General features: G+C 41.6%; 1 protein-coding gene across 1 annotated transcript in view; it reads left to right on the plus strand.

Moving 5' to 3' along the window:
• Nucleotides 1-23434, plus strand: part of LOC307036900 (copine-9-like) — a 140557-nt gene that overhangs the window by 109435 nt on the left and 7688 nt on the right. Inside the window, exons 16-19 of the mRNA XM_079677528.1 lie at nt 5702-5829; nt 10792-10894; nt 11682-11739; nt 21917-21990. Of these exons, the coding sequence (XP_079533654.1) occupies nt 5702-5829; nt 10792-10894; nt 11682-11739; nt 21917-21990 (363 nt within the window). The remainder of the gene's footprint in view (nt 1-5701; nt 5830-10791; nt 10895-11681; nt 11740-21916; nt 21991-23434) is intronic.

The following is a 23434-nucleotide window of genomic DNA, read 5'->3' on the forward strand; positions in this document are numbered from 1 at the left end:
ATGAGGAATGACGAATAAGCCCTGTCTTGAGGGAGGCATCAATATAGTCCTTCATGGCCTCTTTCTCAGGTCCTGAAATTGCATAAAGTCGACCCTTAGGAATGGGAGACCCGGCAATTAAGTCAATAGCACAGTCATAGGAGCGGTGAGGAGGAAGAGCCAGAGCTTTGGACTTACTAAAAACTTCACTAAGGTCGTGGTAGCAGGAAGGAACTGAAAGTACATCCGGAAGATATATTTTTGGGACTGTATCCTGCCTAACACTCCCAGTGTTACATCCCCTGTCAATCTCTGCTACCTGCTTAATACAGAGATCAATGCAATTCTTTCCCCACCCCTCCACCCTCCCAGATTGCCAATCTATGTGAGGGTTATGAAGTTTCAACCAGGGAAACCCCAAAATGAGTGGATGTTGGGCTGAGTTAAATAAGTGAAAAGACATTGTCTCATGGTGGTTATCATTACATCTTACTTCTAAAGGCTCCGTTTGGTGAGTCACTTTAAACAACAGCCGCCCATCGAGAGCACTCGCTTCAAGAGGCTGGGGTAGAGGTTTAGTTTTTATGTCCCATTTTTTAACTAAACCCCAATCCATAAGACTTTCGTCCGCCCCTGAGTCAATGAGAACACCATGAGTAACTACATTGTCTCTGATTTTTACCTGGATCCGGGTCAGGGTGCGAGGAGGAAAGTCAGAGGAAGAGATCCGGCTCACCAACGTACTCCTCTTCATTGGTGAGCCTCCTCTTTTACCGGACAAGCCGCTTGTGGGTGTCCGCGCTGCCCGCAGTAGAAACACAGACCTTCCTTGAATCGACGCTGACGTTCTGCCAGCGACAGCTTGGCGCGGCCCAACTGCATTGGCTCCTCCACGGAGCCAGGGGGCGCTGTTGTCCGGAACGTAGGTGGTGAGGGGTGACGGGGCCTCCAAGAAGAAGTAATATCCAGCGGCGAGCGTCTCCTCTGGAGAGGTGGATCAACCGCATCCTTGGATTTATTCCTTCTCCTCTCCGTCAAACGATTGTCTATACGTAAAGCCATGGATATGACAGAGTCCAAATCAGCGGGCAGATCGAGAGGCGCCAGCTGGTCTTGTAAAGAATCCGAGAGACCGCTGACGAAAGCGTCCAACAATGCAGCGGAGTTCCAGCCGCTGTCGGCTGCCTTAGTCCGGAACTCGATGGCGTAGTCAGCCACACTCCGCTGATGTTGTCGCAGCTTGATCAGAGCCCGAGCTGCTTCCCTGCCCGGCGTGGTTTGATCGAAGGTCTTCCTCATAGTGTCTATGAAGTTTTCCAGAAACCCGCAGATAGGCGAGCCTCGGGACCATTCTGCCGTGGCCCACGCTGCTGCTCGGCCGGAGAGATGAGAGATCATAAAGGCCACTTTGGAAATGTCCGTGGGAAAAGCAGCCGGTTGGTGGTGATAGTGTAACTCACACTGCACGATGAACGGCCGGCAGCCTTCTGAGTCCCCGGAGTACCTTTCGGGTGGAGCCAGACGCATGGAAGCACTGTGCGGCTCAGTAACCCGGTTGGGATCGAATCCGGTCACCGCTGGAACCGGAGGAGTCGTAGGAGGAGAAACAGCCTGCAGGTGAGTGAGCACACGCTGAACCTCTGCTGCCAGTAGATTAACTTGGGTCGTCAACGATGTTTGTAGTTCCCCCTGGCTGCTGGTTAGATCCTGCACTCCCTGCTGCATGGTGGCCATACGCTCCTCTTGTTGCCCAAGACGTTGGCCCTGAGAACGGATAGCGTTCTTAATCTGATCTGAGTCGGCTGAGTTCATTTTGATGGTCAGTTCGTACTGTCAAGGGGAGAACACTGAGGCATGAACTCAATTGCACGACTCAAAACTCAGACTCAGATAGCGTTTCAAAATAAAGACTTTACTGGAATTTGCACAGTAATAAAACAAGGAAAACAAAACCACTCTTTCGAGGAAAACTATAATGCGATCTATAGCATAGGTCCGTGAAAGGTCCGTGAAAAGGTCCGTGAGGTAAGCCGATACGTGGTCTTCGAGAGACAACGAACTGACAATTAACAGGAGGGAGCTAACACAATATATACACAGGTAAAGGGGACACAGTTGGAAACAATCAGGGCGGGGAAAATAATCAAGGACGCAGGAGACAGAAAAGGGGCGGGGAGCGTGGAGGCCTGAAATGAGAGGAAGAAATAATTAAGGGTATAGACATAAAGCACAAGACAAAGGGACATGACAACTCTAACATAAAGAATAAACTTTCACAATAAGTTTCTTGGACATGACAACATCTCTTTCAAGATTTCAAGATTTTCTAATATTTATTGACATATCATATTATTCACAACTACGGTGTAGTTATGCAATGAATGAAACACTTGGGTCGCAGGTTCCTCAACAGTGCATTACAAGACATCTATCAATATGTGTGTATACCTCCAGCAATGTTAACTATGTTGAAGCACTTATTTTAACTTGAACTATTTTAACATAATATATACTCTTATAAGATGTATGTAGATAGTATAAGAAATGTGCAGAATATGACAGTTAGGTATACACACATATTGATAGATGTCTTGTAATGCACTGTTGAGGAACCTGCGACCCAAGTTTTTCATCTCCGACCTTGTCAGGTATTGAACATTCAATAAATAAGGAACACAGAATTATTAAATATAAAACACAGAATTTGTGTGATTATACTAAATGTTTTACAAATAAACACCACTGCATATTTACAACTGTTACACATGCTGATGTAATGCAAATGTTTCCAACTTGGGATCAATAAAGTATATCTTATCTTAAGATGATCGATGGCTACTGCCATATTTGCAAAATGTGCTTCTGAACCTTGACAAGTGCATGTTTCAGGCTTATCAAATTACAACAGGAGGGGTCACAGACATAAGACCAACTGTTAAATAAAGCTCTTCTGACCTTAGCTGGCATGTGGGTATATATTAATGCTGCCCATTATGGGCACAAGCAATTTCCACCCATTTATTAATTATATGTTTTAAATTTGAGTGTTTCCTATCCCTTAAACCTCCAGGGATGTACACAGTTTAATACTGGAAACTTCTTATTATGGGAAATATGAAAAAAATAAAATAAAACTACAACTCCCAGTAAAGACGTTCCATAGAACATGTTGCGAAACACACAATAGCCAGCATGTGTAGTTCTGGGGACGGGGTAGGGGAGGGGGGGACGGGGTGGACCCATTCAAATCCAGTTTTGGACAGTCTGCCGTGGTTCCATCCCATTTCAAAGTGCTGTTCAACGCTCGGCGTAACCCTCGGCGCACACTCAAACATCCAATCACAGAGCTTGAGGACTATCACAGGGTTTGTCAAGCGAAGTGTAAAATTCTCTAAAGCAACTACTATGAGCTTCTCCGACCCTCGGTCCTGACGGACTCCAACTTGTGTTTATTTATCAAACAAATAAATAAACACAAGGATAATTATGTGTTATTGTTGAGTAAATGGAGAATTGCACAGGGGAAAATAACGTATCTATGCCACAATTTTAGATGCAGATTTTTGAAACTAATACGTTTGCGCTGTGGACCAACACTATAAATTGACGGGGAAGGGGGTAGCAATAAATATAACACCATTTAACAGTTACACAACATAACAGAAATAATATCGATAGCAGCGTCCTTAGCAACCACCTTGGTAACAATGAAAACGTTGTATGGACACAATTTCCTGAAGTCATCTTCATAATAACTAGCAAACTAAAGATCATGTGCATCCACTGCACACACCATCTGAAATAACAACTCATATTTCTCGCATCAAATGACATCAAAACGCATTTTAATGGCCAAACTAACCTTAAAATAGGCATTTCCCACCGAGAATAAAACAAAGGTCGGCCATGTTTTTTTTTCTCTGCCATTGGAAATGAATGGTGAAAAAAACGTAGGGATCTTACAATTTCAGAGCCGTTTTTGTAGAAATACTATGTCCCAAGTTGTGGACCAACATACTTATTACACGTTTAGATGTGAGACTGGGTTGGATGCTGTCTTTTATGGGGTTGGGTTGGGTCAGCTTTGAGGGTTGGCATTTCAGTGTCTAAATACGGGGAGCACTTCAAAAAGGCAAAGTAAATATCTGACATGGGAAATGTTGTGCACAATTTGAGGAAGCAAGCTGTTGTAATGTGTGCTTTGGGTTGCTGTTACAATGATCAACTCATATGGAGAAAATGACCAATGCTGTTAGGTGGTCGGTTGGGAAATCTTGACAGGTCTGGAGGAGATGCTCAACCCTGGCTCTTGTATAGCCATCTGCTTGGAGAGCGGGAGTGGAGAGGAGTGTGGTCAGTGTTAGGGAATAATTCTCCTAGATAGCCACCTTTTGCCCTTTAACGTTTATGACCAACCCTGACGTCTGTTATCTCCCTTAAGGAAAGGGGCTGCTTCAGCCATATGTTGTTGTTCCCAGTTTCTAACCGGGCAACTCTCGGTCACAAATAGTTTATGGTTGTGAGAACGCTGGAATACTTCCTTCTCTGTGTTTGTGGATTCCAAGGTGTGTAATCTTCGAGGCCATAAGTGTCAGACGCAAGTAATTCAGTGTTCCCAGCTGTTTAGGCTATCTCCTCAAATATGTTGATTACTCTCTGTGAACCAGTTAAAAGGTCTAGCAAGAGAGAGACTCTTCAGAATTCAAGTGGCAACTCTCCCGTGAAGTCAGAACCTCTGACTCTGTGACTTGTTTTGTGAATTCTCCGGCCGAAGCTCCTAAATAAACCATCACTGTTTGTAATCAGAGCTCCAGCTCTCTCCGTGTCTCCTTCCAGAGTTGGTGACTCCCACTGCATTGCTACACAGAAGTTTCTCCCACAGTCAGATTAAGGTTAATGCTGTCATCTCCAACGATATAAAAAACGTATTTGAACCAGTAAAACACCAGTCTTTTTATGGTTTACCTTTAATTGTTCCTCTTGAATTTCCTGTATATATTTTCTTGGGACATTTAGCGTACCACCTGTTATACATGTAATGTAAAACGGTACTTTCTTAAAATGTCACTATATCTTAATACAATTGTATTTTAAATGCAAATACATAGATATCTTTATTGGGAATAACTACGGTATACGATTATGTGCTTTGGATGGAATGCTATGTTTGTGTACTAAGTGTGTACCAAGCAGTGGTTGAAAGTAACTAAGTACATCTACTCAAGTATTGTAATCAAGCACACTTTTGAGGTACTCATACTTTACTTGAGTATTTCCATTTTGTGTTAATTCATGCTTCTAATCCAGACAAATGTTGAATAAATGATGGTACTTACTACATTTATATTACAAGATTAGTTGCTAGTTACTTTTCAAGTTCGAATAATTAAAATACACATTAAATGAAATAAAGTATGATGGTTTTTAATTATTTATTAAGATACCTGGCAGTATTATGAATTTGTGTTAAAATGAATGGATCATGAATTTGAATCAAGCGATATAATTACTATTATTACAAAATGGCCATTCTGCATGCTGAGTACTTTTAGTTTTAGCACTTTAATGCAAATACTTTCATACTTTTAGGTACGTAACAGTTTGGGTGTTAGAATTGTACTTGCAACATTTCATCAGTGTGTTTTTTTACTTTAACCTAAGTACAAGATCTGAGTACTTCCTCCACCTCTCTTCATTAGTGTGCTGTTCTCTTTCATTGCAGAGCGGTGACGCTGAGAATCCAAACTGTGTGGGCATAGAGGGAGTTCTGGAGGCGTACTTCCAGAGCCTGAGGACGGTGCAGCTCTATGGACCCACCAACTTTGCACCTGTCATCAACAAAGTGGCAAAGTAAGTTTAAAATTGTGTGTGTATGTTAGAGTTGGGTATAATTATACTATTTTGCTTTCTTTCATCCAAAACTTGAGTCCAGTCCATCAAGAGTAATATATTTTCTTTATTTGATCAAAGATTAGTTGAGACACAACTGACAATAAAGTTTTTGCCAGATTAAAAGTGTTAATATTTTCTGTTACACACATTAACAGCTGCGGTCATGGAACTTCCCGTCTAATAAAAATTTCCCACTTTTGGTTATTTCAATGCCACAAAGTGTGGTATCAGGAAATAACATATCTTAGGGAGAAAGGGCTGAACATTATTTATTTCTCAATTTAATTTCACATTGAGCATAGATGCTTATTTTATCACAAGAAATTGTCACACATTACTTCATTTGTTTGTAGTTAAGTGTGTTTTCATCTACCCAGTATTTACAGCATCTCTAATTAGCATTAATGTTCGATTGAAAAAGCCCCAAAAAACATATAAAATCTCTTTACATGTAAATATATACCATGTTTATGCCTTTATATTGTTATATAATAATATTTTGAATCAGCACAAAATATTTTTGAAGTATAGGGAAATGTTACACATATATGTTGTGTTTACTAAAGGGTAAATAAAACAATACAACATAAAGTGAACCTTGACTCCATAGAAACCCCATAGAGAAACAGTACCTCCTTTACAAAATAGACTTTCACACGTGTACAATGTATCACATTAACATTGACTATGATTAGCAAGCTTAACACAAGAGTTTCATTCTTCTTGTTTTCTGCCGTGTTGTGAAATTGAGCCTTGTAACATTTTCCAGGCCTATGATGAGTACAAAATGCAGTTTTTTCCAAATTCAGAACAAATGATTGGAGCACTGAAGAATTGGTCTGATAGCTTTGTGAATAAAAGGTAAAGTGGGTACCAAGTGTACGGTGGACGACAGGTGGAAATGCGTTCCCCAAGGAGAAACGTGCTGCAGTTTCAAAAACGATGCAAATACTAAACACCGGCACACTTGTGTTTTTATATTTGCCTCGTTTCTGAAGCTGCTTTGTGTTCCACCTAATTGAACTTTTTTTGAGCGATCATATCGTGTTTCCACCCGTTGGCCACCGCACAAGAATGGTTATGAAGCTGATAAGCTACATATAAATATTCCTCTAGGTTTTCAGTGAGGGTTATTGAATTTAGCACACTTAATGAAAGTGATACATTCCTAGTTTGATATTGAAGATAATACCAGATATTAATGAAGTAAACAGAGTTAAAACAACTTCCAATTTATGACATGTCACCATTAACCAGAACAGATACAGATTATTATTTTTGTTCTCAATATGAAGCAAAGGCACTTTCTTAAAATGAATTAAATATTCATAAAGGGAATATGTTTCTTTCAATGGTTATGGAAAGTTAATTTGTAATTTTACCATATTTCAAGATATCTGTCTGAAGAGACCTCTTTCTAATTTATTTCCTGCCTCTCAAGGGTAATGTTATATTCATTCTTTAACCAATGGGCAGGATATCTCTGGGAAGTTATATATTAAGTTTCTCTAACCTTTAAAGTTAATTTCAGTCTGTAAAAATATAACTGCAGTTTGTGGAAGGCATTCAGTAGATCACTAACTTAGACACAGTGATACGTTGGTGTATCATCTGCATGCAAATTAATCTGCAGTGGCAGGATGTCCATTCATTTATTATTAAGGGTTTAATGGAAAACAGAACAGGTGAAGATTACAATTTTGGGTCCATCTTTTGTGAGCTCGAGGACTTTGTATTTACAATAGTAAGCATTGACCCTTTGTTTTATTTTACATGTAGTTGCCATAATAATGCACATACATCAAACCAGAGCATGCATTTTTTAAGAATATTGTTTGTGAGTTTTCTGATATTTTTCCAATGGTGATTGGCTTGGACAGTTATGGTTGGAAGACGAAAATTACGAAAAAAAACTTTATCTGAATCATAAACAGCCATTGTTACTCCACATGCTCATCTGTTGATCAGCGTAGGAGCAAAGAGACAGTTAAAAGGACTGAACTGATTGAATTGAATTGAATGATTGTGTACCATAAAAAGCCCCTATAATACTTTTTGGGTTTTCCGTTTCCTGTACTGTGTTATAAAGGTTTTTGTGCACGTAAATGGTCTGCAAAGGCTAAAATTCCTCAAAGTTCCCTCAAGGGAGAGTTACTGTCCATCACACTCCCCCCTGCCCACCCCGCAGACAGAGGGTAAACAAAAGTATGAGAAGAATTAAGTACTTTGTGAACATTTAAGCATGTCACATTAGAGGCACAAAATACAAATATGGCCCTGAAAATTAGCATATGAGGGCCCCTTTAAATCCTATTTAGACCAACAATATGGAAGACTTACAATAATGTTGATTAAAGCTTAATAGAGAAAAATTGCTGGACCTGATGGTTGGACCAGAACAGGGTTGAACATTTGAGCCTATGTGTCTCTGCACTGATTTATCTTTTATCCCACCCTGTGTTTTATACGAGTGAGTCAAATGGCAAGAGGCATACAGGAGGCAAAGATCACCCACTGAAAAACACACAAGTAACATGGTGCCAAATTCCCACACAAACACACACACAGAGAATCATAGATTCACAGATCAATGTGGTGTTCAGCCAGGTGGACCAGCTAAGTCGTTGGCATTAGATTCTGTCTCCTTGTAATAAATACACAAACAGCAGGTACACACACACACACACACACACACACACACACACACACACACACACACACACACACACACACACACACACACACACACACACACACACACACACACACACACACACACACACACACACACACACACACACACACACACACACACACACACACACACACCTACGTTTTGAAACCCTGCCAACCATCAGCTCTGGATTGAAACGATGCCAGATGAGTTTGGAGATGTGGATATAATCATTTGTTTTTCTTATCCAATCCCTTGTTGGAAAGCGGTGGAAAAACAAGCTGCAGGGTCACATGGTTTTCTTCATGCAGTGTTTTTCAGTGCTTATTATTTTTGAAGGGTCTCTCTGTCGCTAAATATGGTGTAGTAAACAACTCTGTTTTCTGCTCAGGAAACAGCATAAAAACATAAGTTTAGTTTAGTGAGAGTGGAAAACTATTTAATTTGAGTCTTAATTCTGTTTTTAAATCAAAAGGTATTTATTCCCAAAGATCTCAAAAATAAATACGCTTTTTGTTGGTAATTACAATTTTCTTTTTGCATTTTGTTTAGGTTTTATTTTCCACATTTTATTATGACTCACAAACATGGAAAATATGCGAATTTTCTGTGGTACTTTACATGCAGATACATGAAATTGTACAAATCAAATATATTAAAAAACAAACAGTGTTCACTTGTGCACTGGATTTACAAGAGACTTTTAAATATGTGAAGTAAGAAATAACTAGTTTACCCTAATGTTGCAAAACAGTAAACAAGTTGAGCCCGAATTGCTAGTTATCTATGCAGTATCAGCAAATTGAAATGTAAATGTAAAGGTTGTATTGTCATATGCACAATACTGTATATCCACAGTGTAATTGTTGGCAATGAATAACCTAAATCCTAGGCCCATCCAATAGTGCTGGGTTAGTAGTAGTAAGCAATGGTGGAATGTAATAAAGAGCTTTTACCCAAGTATTGTTCTTAAAGAGGACATATTCTGCTCATTTGCAGGTTCATATTTGTATTTTGTGTCTCTACTGGGACATGTCTCCATGGTTTAATGTTCAAAAGCTCTTTATTTTTCTCATACTGCCTGTGCTGCAGCACCTCTTTTCACCCTCTGTCTGAAACCAGAGCCCAGTCTGCACTGATTGGTTAGCTGGCCTGCTCTGTTGTGATTGGTAAATCACTTAGAAATGTGTCGGAAATGTCCCGCCCCTTAGCCTATCACGTATGTGTTGAAGTATAGCCAATAGAAGCGCAATTGTTACATTGTGATGTTACCATTAGGGCTGCTCAATTAATCATATTTTAATCGCAATTACGATTTTGGCTTGCAACGATTATGAAAACAACATAATCGAAATAAAACGATTATTTATGTATTTTGTATTGCTTTTTCAGTTGAATTATACTTAAAGTTCAGGGTAATCAACTGTTAAAAACATACTGTTCACATTTTTGTTTTTTTTCAATAAATTGATGTTTTCTAAGTAAATGGATAATCGTTTTTAATAATCGTGATATCAATTATTGACCCAAATAATCGAGATTATCATTTTTGCCATAATCGAGCAGCCCTAGTTACTATGTTACGGAATTAAATGAAGGAGTCCAATGGAGGCGTAAAAAACACACTACAGGGAAGGGGAATCCCCAGAAAGCAAATTAGAGCCTCTTTAAATAACTTTTTTAATCCAGGACTTTTGTAATGTAGTATTTTAGTGAGTTTATAGTATTTTTTGAACACTCATTATTTCATTAGTTTCCTTTGCTTTTTACTGACAGTGTTGGTTGATTTTGTGCTATAAGGTTTGATAAATCTATACCATCACAGACAGTTTTGTTATTACTGGATTATGGGAGTATGTTCTCCTCAAGTCATTTATTATCAGCATGTAGACAGCAGAAAGGAGAACTATAAAAAGGGTGCAAGTAACTCTGTATGTGGAACATAACTTCAGGAAGGGCGAAGGGTCATTTTGAAGACCAACATGCAGGTGTGCTTTGTGTCTGCATTAGCAGTCTGCTACTGCTCTGACCTGGTGTGTGTGTGTGTGTGTGTGTGTGTGTGTGTGTGTGTGTGTGTGTGTGTGTGTGTGTGTGTGTGTGTGTGTGTGTGTGTGTGTGTGTGTGTGTGTGTGTGTGTGTGTGTGTGTGTGTGTGTGTGTGTGTGTTTGTGTTTGGTGTGTTTGGTGTGTGTGGTGTGGTGTGTGTGGTGTGTGTGTGTGGTGTGTATGTGTGTGTACGTTCCCCAGCTGTGCAGCAGAGATTACAGATGGCTCTCAGTACTTTGTGCTGCTGATGATCACAGATGGAGTGATATCTGACATGGTCCAGACCAAAGAGGCTGTGGTCAATGTGAGTAAATGGACACACACACACACACACACACACACACACACACACACACACACACACACACACACATATAACAGAGACTGATGGATAGCAATGCTTTTCCCTCAGTCTCTTCTGATACTGATGTTCATCTGAGCATCCTCTTCTCTTTTGAGTGGCACACAAAATCTCCATTATATCCTTTCCAAAAAAAGATTTTTTATGAAGTTTGGATACAAATATGTTGTCATGTCCCAGCACTTTGTACTTCAGAAAAACAAAAGAAATACAACTTAAATTCTCTCTTGAAGAATGACACCAGGGAAAGGAAACTTTTGTTGTTGCTTTAATCATAATTGATCTTACTTTTGTAGTGAGATATATAGTAGTTGTTTATAATGTCAAATTAGAGTTTGAGAGGAGTCTGATCTAATTAGGTCGCTTCTGAGTGATGTGTTCTTGTCATGCAGAGACATATTAAAAGTAAATAATTTTTTTTTTCTACGTCCCAATAGCTTTTTCATCCTAATAATGATACAATTATTTTTCTTTTTTCTTTTCTCCATTTGCACAACTTTTGATTTTGTGTCATGTAGAGTTACGGCTTGGAAAATAAAAGGAATTGTTAGTTTAGGCTCAGGTAATAGCCTCCCCTTTAGATTTAAAAACACATTTGAATCAACACAATGCTTACTATACCAGAATAATGTAGCTCTGTAGAAAGAGGATTCACCTGAAGCTTATATATGCAATATTATCTAAGGGTATTATTAATGAACTGGTGGTCTTTCTTCTGTCTCCTGCACAGGCCTCATCACTCCCCCTGTCCATAATCATCGTAGGTGTTGGACCTGCTGAGTTTGATGGTGAGTGTTCTGCTTTCGGAGCAGGTCTATAATTCTTTATGTCATTATGAGCAATCTTGAGGAGTCATTTAATCTTCAGAAGACCAAACGTTTAATCAGTGTCACAGTCATGCAGTGGAGGGCCCTAAAACCAATTCAGCTATATTTGGAATGAACAGGGGAAAACCACAAAAAGTTTGATCTGATTGGTCTTGAATCTTGAAATCTAACATCTTGAATCGATAGTCAGGATTTTTTTCAAAAATAAGAAAAGCATTATGTATAATAAGATGCCACAATGTCCCATACCACCCGCAAACACAAAACAAAGATAATCTTTACTTTGTTTGCTGTCACGATAGCTTCTCTCCACTACTTTTATCATTGGGTTTCACCAAAGGCGGACCATAGAGACAGAATTCAAATATTTGGATGTAAGCTTCAAGCTTCAACTCCATTAGAATTAAAATATAATATAATAATTATAAAAAAAAAAGTAATAATAATAATAAAAGTTGCTCTTTTGTAACATTCGGCTGAAAAATGTGAATGCACATTAAAGTAAGATTAAAAGACATGGCCGCTAGGCTAATTTATGCATTGTACAATGCCATAGGCCTTAAGCTAATAAGCTTAAATAAACAGATTCCCCCAGAAATGTTCCTCACAATCATGATCAAACTGTAATGCAATTATTAGACCAGGAATAATCTCTTATTTAGTCATGTCACAGATTATTAAAAAAAACGACTTTAATCTCAATGGCAAATTGGTCTCAGGCAAGGGGCCAGACTAAGATTGGTTCACAAAACCTCATGAAAGACGACACACGAAGTGAGGATACCCGGCCCGGAGGAAGCGCGGGGGCCCCTTCTGGAGCCAGGCCCAGAAGGAGGACTCGTCGGCGAGCGTCTGGTGGCCGGGCTTGCCACGGAGCCCGGCCGGGCACAGCCCGAAAAGGCAACGTGGGCAACATCTCCGCTTCTCCGTCCCGCGGGCCCACCACCTACGGGAAACAGCGATGGGGTCGGGTGCGCTGCCAGAAGGGTGATAGAGAAGGCAGAGGGTCTCGACGGACCAGACCCGGGTGGCAGAAGCTGGCTTTGGGGACGTGGAACTTCACCTCTCTGGGGGGGAAGGAGTCGGAGCTTGTGCGGGGGGTGGAGCGTTACCAGTTAGATCTGGTTGGGCTCACCTCTACGCACAGCGTCGGCTCTGGAACCTTACTTCTGGATAGGGGTTGGACTCTATTCTTCTCCGGAGTTGCTCAAGGTGTGAGGCGCCGGGCGGGTGTGGGGATACTCACAAGTCCCCGGTTTGGTGCTTCGTTGTTGGAGTTTACCCCAGTGGACGAGAGGGTCGCCTCCCTACGCCTGCGGGTTATGGGGGGGAAAACTCTGACTGTTGTGTGTGCTTATGCACCCAACAGCAGTTCAGAGTATACGGCCTTTTTGGAGACCCTGGAAAGAGTACTGTATGGGGCTCCTGAAGGGGACTCTTTAATCTTGCTGGGAGACTTCAACGCACATGTGGGCAATGATGGAGACACTTGGAGGGGAGTGATTGGGAGGAACGGCCCCCCTGATCTGAACCGGAGTGGTGATTTGTTACTGGACTTCTGTGCTAGTCATAGATTGGCCATAAAAAACACCATGTTCGAACATAAGGATGCCCATACTGTAAGTGTACGTGGTACCAGAGCACCCTAGGCAGAAGGTCCATGATCGATTTCGTTATCGTATCATCGGACCTGAGGCCGTATGTTTTGGACACTCGGGTAAAAAGAGGGGCGGAGTTGTCAACTGATCACCATCTGGTGGTGAGTTGGGTCGAGTGGCGGGGGAAGCCTCTGGATGGCCCTTGTAAGCCCAAACGTGTAGTTCGGGTGAACTGGGAACGTCTGGAGTAGGCCCAAGTTCAGGAGGCCTTCAACTCACACCTCCGGCGGAGCTTTTCGGGCATTCCTGTGGAGGTTGGGGACATTGAACCAGAGAGGTCGGTGTTCAAAGCCTCTATTGCCGAAGCCGCGGCGGGGAGCTGTGGTCTCAAGGTCCTAGGTGCCTCAAGGGGCGGTAACCCTCGAAAGCTACTGGTGGACACCGGTGGTCAGGGAAGCCGTCCGACTGAAGAAGGAGGCCTTCAGGGATTTGTTATCCCGGGGGACTCCCGAGGCAGTACCGACAGGCCCGAAGGGCAGCAGCCTCAGCCGTGGCCGAGGCAAAGCAGCGGGTGTGGGAGAAGTTCGGAGAAGACATGGAAAAGGACTTTCGGGCGGCACCAAAGTTGTTCTGGAAAACTGTCCGACACCTCAGGAGGGGGAAGCAGGGAACCATCCAAGCTGTGTACAGTAAGGATGGGACGTTGTTGACCTCAACTGATGGAGTGTTCGGGCGTTGGAAGGAACACTTTGAGGAACTCCTGAACCCGACAACTCCGCCCTCTATGTTAGAGGCAGAGCTGGAGTATGATGGGGGATCGACACCAATCTCCCGGGGGGAGGTCACTGAGGTCGTCAAACAACTTCACAGTGGCAAAGCCCCGGGGGTGGATGAGATCCGCCCAGAAATGCTGAAGGCTCTGGGTGTTGAGGGACTGTCATGGTTGACACGTCTCATCAACGTTGCGTGGAAGTCGGAAACAGTACCGAAGGAGTGGCAGAACGGGGTGGTGGTTCCCCTTTTTTAAAAGGGGGATCAGAGGGTGTGGTCCAATTACAGAGGCATCACACTACTCAGCCTCCCCGGGAAAGTTTACTCTAAGGTACTCGAAAGGAGGGTCAGGCCGATTGTCGAACCTCAGATTGAGGAGGGACAATGCGGATTCCGTCCTGGTCGTGGAACAACGGATCAGCTTTTTACTCTCGCAAGGATCCTGGAGGGGAACTGGGAGTACGTTTATCCAGTCCACATGTGTTTTGTAGACTTGGAGAAGGCGTATGACCGGGTTCCCAGGGAGTTACTGTGGGAGGTGCTGCGGGAGTATGGGGTGAGGGGGTCTCTACTCAGGGCCATCCAATCTCTGTACTCCCAAAGCGAGAGCTGTGTCCGGGTCCTCGGCAGTAAGTCGGACCCATTTCCGGTGAGGGTTGGCCTCCGCCAGGGCTGCGCTTTGTCACCAATCCTGTTTGTAATATACATGGATCGGATTTCGAGGCGTAGTCGTGGGGGAGGGAGTCTGCAGTTCGGTGGACTAAGGATTGCACCACTGCTTTTTGCAGATGATGTGGTTCTGATGGCTTCATCGGTCTGCGACCTTCAGCACTCACTGGATCGGTTCGCAACCGAGTGTGAAGCAGCTGGGATGAGGATCAGCACCTCCAAATCTGAGGCCATGGTTCTCAGCAGGAAACCGATGGACTGTCCACTCCAAGTAGGGAATGAGTCCTTACCCCAAGTGAAGGAGTTCAAGTATCTCGGGGTCTTGTTCTCGAGTGAGGGAACAATGGAGCGTGAGATGGGTCGGAGAATCAGCGGGAGCGGTACTGCAGTCGCTTTACCGCACCGTTGTGACGAAAAGGGAGCTGAGCCAGAAGGCAAAGCTCTCTGTCTACCGGGCCATTTTCGTTTCTACCTATCCCACCTATGGTCATGAAGGATGGATCATGACCGAAAGAACGAGATCGCGGGTACAAGCGGCCGGGATGGGTTTTCTCCGCAGGGTGGCTGGTGTCTCCCTTAGGGATAAGGTGAGAAGTTCTGTCATCCGGGAGGGACTCGGAGTTGAACCGCTCCTCCTTCGCGTTGAAAGGAGCCAGTTGAGGTGGTTCGGGCGCCTATTTAGGATGCCACCTGGGCGCCTCCCTAGGGAGGTGTTCCAGGCATGTCCAGCTGGGAAGAGACGAAGGGGTAGACCTAGGACCAGGTGGACGGATTATATCTCTTCGCTGGCCTAGGAGCGCCTTGGGATCCCCCAGTCAGAGCTGGTTGATGTGGCCAGGGAAAAGAAAGTTTGGGGCTCTCTGCTGGAACTGCTACCTCCGCGACCCGACCACGGATAAGCGGGAGAAGATGGATGGATGGATGGACTTTAATCTCACCCTAAGCAACCGAGAGCTGTTTGTAAACATAAATATAGTTTAAACCAATCCAAAAGAATAATTTACACATCAGGTAACACTTTGTGCAGTGATTGGACATTGCTGGATGACTTTTACATGCTCTTTTCAACCCCTCCCAAAGGAAATAGGTTACAAGCCGCAAACCTCTGTTTCCCCACCTACATGTCAATGAAGAGTTTCTCAAAGTCTTTACCGTGGCTTGACTTTTACCTAAATCTTTTCTGTTCGACAGTAGTGACCTAAAATGCTAATTGTTTGTAGAAAAAATTGCCACACACATCAAGAAAGCTAATAAATACCTGTGTATGTGTGACCATTGCACTATTGCTTGCGTTAGGAGCACTAAGTTGCCCAAAGCCAAGGGCCTTATCGTGCTCAGGCGCTGCTTCAAACACTTCTCTGAGGAGGCTTTCCTACACGATCTGGCAAAGGTTAAATGGCACTTCATAGCATTAATTCTATCTGTCGATGTTGCTGTCCAATTCTTTATTGATCACTTTTTATTAATTATTAATAGACATGCCCCCCTTAGAACATTCAGAGTTAAGAATAGGAACACTCCTGTCAGGGTTTGAGATTTTGTGTGTCTAGTTTTGGAGTTATTTTTGCTGTTCTGTCTTCCCTGTCGTTAGTTTCCCTGGTGTGTCTAATTGTCTGATTCACCTGTTGCCCTTGTGTTTCTCCTCGCCTGCCCGGCTGTTTCTTGTCTCGTGATTACCCCTCCCTGTATTTAGTCTTGTCTCTTCCTGTGTTCAGTGTTGGTTCATTATTTGTCGTTTATGTTTCATTTGAAACCTGCTTCCTCCTCAATCTGCATTTGGGTCCTATTTTCCCCCAACCCTGACAACTCCATGGTTTACTAGAGAACTATCTGATCTCATTCATGATCGAAATAAGCAATGGTCCTTAGACAGTCTAACACTAGTGATGACTGGCTTCTTTTTCGTGTCCTCAGAAATAAATGTTCAGCCTTTATTAAAAAAAACTAAAGCTGATTACTATCTGAGCTTAACCACTGATTGTTTTAATGACCATTCTAAGTTCTGGAAAACAATTAAATCACTTCAGAACAAGAAGGTTTCTAGTTTCCCACAAAAACGGAAGGTCAGTGATTTTTTTATTTCAGATATAAATGATATGTCTAATACCTTTAATGCTCACTTCAAAAAGGCTGGTCACCTTTTTGATGAGCAAAGTCATGACTCTCTAAATGGTCGTACTCACAGCCCTAGTCAAGAGATGATCTCCCCTGTTTTTTATTTAGCTTATTTCTCGGTCTCTGAAGTCTTACAGGGTCAGCACTCAATTGATCCTAAAAAGTCTGCCGGGCCTAACGGCCTCGACCCTTTCTTTATAAAAATTGCAGCTCAGATTATAGCACAACCAGTAACTGATATTTTTAATCTCTCCCTGTCCACTCACACACTGCCAGCTGTGTGGAAGCAAGCTCTGGTATCGCCCCTCTTGAAAGCAGGTGATCCCACGGAGTTGAATAACTATCGACCGATCTCAAATCTTTCTGTGTTATCAAAGATTCTTGAGTCCCTAGTTTCTACTCAGCTAAAACTCTTTTTAAATTCACACAACATCCTTAACCCTATGCAATCTGGATTCAGATCAAAGCACAGTACTGTGACTGCCAGTCTGAAAGTCTTAGACGATATTAAGGCTGCTTTGGATAATAAATATTGTTGTGTTGCATTGTTTATTGACCTAGCCAAAGCATTTGACACTGTAGATCACCACATTCTGTCTAATGTTATGTTGGTGTCTCGTTTCGGTCATAATACCTGTTAGTGCAATTAATGGCTCACCAACTGTAAATGTTAACACAGAGAGAGAGAGATCAATAAAACACAAACACAGATATGGTTGAGATTAATTATTATTCAGTTGCGCAACAACAAATAACAATGGAGTACATCACCTTCTGCCACAGCAGCCAATCGTGGAAATGCCCCCCAGACTAGAAAGATCTTGTGTGGTTTATACACGTAAAACACACACGAACATACACTTGAAACATACGTGACAGAGATAGTTGATATGTTCCAGCAGTGGAAAGGTCATTATCTCATGACGTCTTTAGGAGTCTTGCAGGATATGAATTATCCAATTAACAAACTATATATATGTTTGCACATGACCACACATACATTTTCCTTACATTAGCCAACACACCAACATCCTTATCGTTTCTTAGCTAATGCATGTTGGATATGAAACCACTAACTAACAAGACTTTAACTGTATTATATCTGAGGAAGACCTCCCTTGGACTTCCTCTGACCTTGGCCGATTTACTTAACGTGGTGTTATGACCGGCCCGTTGGCCACAACAGAAAAACCAGGAGAGACGCTCAAAGTTTCCATTAATCACGGCACTTTATTCGTCGACAACAAAAACAGCAGAGGGTGGACGAGGGGAAAGGATCACAGTGAGTCCCTCCGCAGCAGGCTTGGAGAGAGTCATGACGGGCGGTGTGACTCCGGGCAGCTGGGCTTAAGTAGCACCTCCGGCCAGGTGTCCCAGATCTCGCTGATTGGCCTCCTCAGCTCCACCCCATCGCAGGACCTGCGACCTTCACACCCTCACAGGCCCCAGGCTCTGGGGCCGTCACAGTGGGTACATCTTCTAATAATTGCGGAAAAGACGATAAGCCTTTCTAAATCTGTAAACTGTAATTCAATAACATAGTTATATTGAGAAGGTCCCAGCCTGGCATAACATGCCATTTGCTGGTTTCAGAGTTATCTAACCGACCAATCTCAATGTGTTAGGTTGGGCAGTACTGTCTCTGACCCTGTCACCTTGGAGAAGGGAGTTCCACAGTGCTCTATTGCTCTTTTTATTATATGTAAACAATATTTATAATCAGATGCAATTTTCTACCTATCATATGTATGCTGATGACACTATTGTATACTCATGTGCTCATTCTTTTTCGATATGGCCGTTTCCAATTTAAAATCAGATTTTATCACGCTGCAGCATGCGCTTCTTGATTCCAAACGGCTATTGAACAGTAAGAAAACCTAAGCAATGCTTTTTGCTCCCAAGTCAGCATCCTCTTGCCTCTCCATTGTCACCCTTGATGGTGTCTCTGTTGAGTTTGTCTATACCTACAAATATCTGGGCTTTTGGTTGGACAGAAATCTAAACTTCAAACACCATATTGAAGTTCTAACTAAGAAATTGAAATTCACTCTTGGCTTCCTTTACATACTTAAATGTTGTTTTTCAACTTCTTCCCGTAAAAGGTTGGTCTCTGGCTTATTCCTGTCCCAGCTTGACTACGGTGATACAATTTATAGGTTTGCCTGTCCCACTGTGTTGGCCAAACTTGACCCACTCTACCATGCTGCACTGCGTTATATATCAAATGCACCCTATAGGACTCATCATTGCAAACTGTATAGCCTAACTGGATGGTCCTTACTATGCGTAGGAGGCAGCAAGGGTTTTTATTAATGTATAAAGTCATTTTAAGTAAGCTTCCACTCTACATATGTGCCAGATTTGCCCCAGTTTGTGACTTTTACAACCTCAGATCCAGTGCCTGGATACGGGTCCAGGTACCTGCTGTGCGGACTGAGGCTGGAAAAAGGAGTCTTTTTTATTATGGTCTTGGACTGACCTTCAATCACGCCTTAACTGACGGCACTTGTCTCAATAGCATGTTTTAAATTGAAGTTGTCTGAGGTCCTTACCACCAGCTGCTCTTGCAGTAATAAGTAGTGCACCTTACTGTCCCAAATGTGCACAATGTAGTGACTGCTTTTCGTCTTTTGCTTTCTTAGTTATGTTCTTCGTATTTTATATTGTGTTATGTGTAATGATGTGTAACGTTGCTTCCTTCTTGGCCAGGTCAGCATTGTAAATGAGATTTTATCTCAATGCTTTTATCTGGTTGAATAAAGGTTAAATAAATTAAAAATTAAAAAAGCGTTCCTGAGTACTACACAAAGAATGTATCCTTACAAAAAGGCTGAATGTGTCTTTTTAATACTTGGACCTTCTTCACAAGATATGGCACCACTAGTGCTCGACCCATAGGAAGCAGCAAGTGCATGCACTGAATATATTTAAATGTTAAATATAATTAAATTCAACAACTTTGACATTGTTATGAATGCAAATATGTGTGACATTTTAGATGAAAGGCACCATTTGACTTTGACCTTGGCTTTTAGCTGACTTAATAAGACTCTTGTGAGCAAACAAGAAACCACTTGAGCAGCTGAACCAATGTCCCCTTTAGTGTTATTCTCTGTAGTTCACATGCATTTTTGCAAAAAGAAAAAAACAGCAAAACAGTCTGTCTTTCTTATCATTATTATTTTGTCGTGATTACATTATGTATCTGATCTGATTAGTCAGAGATTTATCATACAAAGTGGAGGCCTCATAAATCCTAGGAGAGATCAGCATGTTTCTCGAAATGTCATCCTGTTTCTTCAAAAAAAAAAAAAAATCATATAAGGGATTTTTTTGGCCCTAATATTTTCTTGTTTTGTCAGTGCCTTTTTGCAGACCTGTTTAACCTCTCTTTATGTTAAGCCAATTTCCCATGACAGCGGCACACCTTTTTCCCAGATGCAGGAAATACTGTATGCTATTGTGCCAGAATGACTCCTCTACCAGAGCGCAATTTAAGAGCAAGTGCTGCTTTAAAGAGCCTGTGACAGCCTCCCAACAACTGTTGTGCCATGAAATATTGGGCTACTAGTAATCTCGAACCATCAGTTTAAAAAAGAAGGTGCGATACCGTTCCGATAAATATCAATAATTTCGAACATCGCGGGGAAATTCCTTCGACTAATTTTGAAGTTTTGGGGGAAGCCGGAAGTGACGTCAATGCGGGAATGCTTCACTGTGCGGCGAGAGAGACAAACACGGACAAAGTGTGTTGTCATGCGTAGAAATGGTGAATTACTGAGTTTATGCACGTTAATAACGTTTTAATGAAGTTGACTACAGTATATTCATATTTGTCTGTGCTTTCATGTCAATTCGGTGAACATAAACATAAATGATCGTGGTGAAGATGATGATTAAATTAGGATTAAAAATCGGTAGTGAGAGCTGCTGAATTTCCTCCCGTCGGATGTGATATAAAAACAAATCAATTATTTTTGTAGTTGTAAAATCAAGTGGATGAAACTACGTGCCTTCATGTCAATTCGGCGAACATATGATACATTAAATGATCGTGAGGAGGATGATTTAAAAATTGTTTGTTTGAGCCAGTCTGCATTTCCTGATGAAAAAACAAACCGATGCTTTTTGTAGTTGTAGTACACCAACATGGATTAAACGTGTGGTTTTTTTACCACAATGTTGGGGAAATTAATGGATAAAATGCACGGATTATGATTATTATTATTATTCCCACTCCGATCGGGACACTAGGTCCACCGTTTCCCCGCAGCGAAGCTCCCCCCGTTGACCGTTTACGTGGGCTGGGCTGGGTGCAGTGGCGGACTGGCCATCGGGACGATCCCGATGGGCTGGTACCAAAGTGGGCCGGTCGGATAAGTCACTAGCACATCCCCCACTCCCCTCTCCCCCTGTTGACAATTTACTAGACACGTCATCGCTATCTGAGCTTGCTGCTGTGTGCGCCATCGTGCGTTTACATGCAGATGATGGGATCCTGAACGGTGCAGCTGGAGTACTTGGCCCGCAATGACGTCACACATAATTTGGCGGGATTTGAAGAATCCCAGAGAAGATCCAGAATATGGTCAAAATTGAAGGGCAGATTAATGGTTATCAAAGTAGAAATGTCCAAAATCAGTTCAGTAACGGTTTTCCAGGGGACAATATTTACTCAAATTGATGGGTTTGGATGATGGGGGAAACTCGTGTCACAGACTCTTTAAGCTATTGAACTTCCAGACGTGGCCAGGATTATTTTGGGTAATGAGTTTTTTTTAAGAAATGGCTTTTTCTTTTTTGGTATATAAAGTGTTCCAATCATTCCCTGCTGAATACCTGTTCTTACTCCTAAATCTGCGTTCCACTTCAGCAAATATGTTGTGGAAATCCAAAAGAACACCTTGTACCCTCTTTTAAGTTCTCCCTCGTGGTTCCAGTTTTGAGTCATGCTCTCTCCCTGTCACTTTCTCTTCTTTTAGCTATGGAGGAGCTGGATGGAGACGAGGTGAGAGTGTCCTCAAGAGGACGGCTTGCGGAGAGAGACATTGTACAGGTACTCACCATAATTCTGTTTATCGTGGCAGGTTAGACCTGAGTATGTTTGTGTCAACAGCAGCTGCACGGGGAGTTATCCCCGCAGGAGGAAGGCTGGCATTCACAACAGACTCACACTGGGAACTGCCTCATGCAATATACAGTACCCAGCTATGGTGGGCTCTGGTGTTATTAGTACACACCACTCAAAGGTCCATGGGCCAAGAGTAAACCAAAGGGCTAAATTTTATTCATTTAATCCCACATATTTCAGATACATTGCATATATCCTTATGTGGAGTGCGGCATGCAGCACATTTAAATATTTGAAATTCATATATTTAAATTGAACTTCTGTCAAAATTATCTACTAAAAAAAAACAATAGTACAATGCAAAAAACTACTCTCCAACCTAAAACAAATGAAATTACAATGGAATTCACATTTTTCTCATTATATTGGACAGGTTTATCAAAATTGGGTGTAATAGTGTCCAAACATAACAACATAAAAAACTAAACATTTCTTAAAAGATAAGTTACATTTCCATTGAGAACTTTTTTTTTATCAATTATTGTATTGTATAACTTTTTTTGATGCCCAACATTTACCTTATTTTATTATTAGAAATACATTAAGTAAGACTAGCTTCTTTGAAAATTGTATCTACAAAAAAGGTTTTGTATCTAACAAATCAAAAAAATCCACCCGTCCAATATAAAAAACAAAGACATCCCTACATAAATAATGAAATGGTTTTGTTTTTTTACTTAATGGAAAGCTTTACGAAATGCAGAGATAACATAAAAAAATCTGTTGAAAAAACGTAATCTAATGGATAGGTAAATAGGTGTATGTACCGTAGAGTGCTTTTATTCTACATTTTTATGTGACAGGCAACATGGACCGAATTTTATTATTCAAAATTAATTCATAAATACACGCTCCTTTCAAAAATGTATTTATAAAAAGGTGTTTGTATCAGACCTATAACATTTTATTTTGAAAGCTTTTGTGTTGGCTCCTTGAAGAATCCATCTTCAGCTAGTATATGGATTTACAAAAAAAATCACATTTCCATCCATTTGTAGATTTCAAAGCAATCAAGTAAACAAAGCAGTTTTGTCTGGAACAACACTTGTTTTTTATGTACAACACGTCTGTTTTCAATCAAGATCCAATTAGCAAGGTTGGTGTAGATTGATGGGTCCAACCCAAATATTTTACCCTGGAGGCCGCAGTTCGTTTCCATTTTCAAAGAAAATTAATATTAGCTTTTTATTTTTTAAACTAACATCATTCACTTACGTCAACAACGTAAAACACGTAATGTACACACGCACAGTGTGTAAGTCGGCAACAGACATACTCATGTTAACCCAAGACATGGTAGTAGGATTTACCTTGACAAGTGGTTTTGTTTGAAGTCACTTTTACCACAATCCAGGACAAAAATAAGTTC

The sequence above is a fragment of the Notothenia rossii genome (genome assembly GCF_949606895.1).
Source record: "Notothenia rossii genome assembly, chromosome: 4".
In the NCBI taxonomy this organism is placed as follows: domain Eukaryota; kingdom Metazoa; phylum Chordata; class Actinopteri; order Perciformes; family Nototheniidae; genus Notothenia; species Notothenia rossii.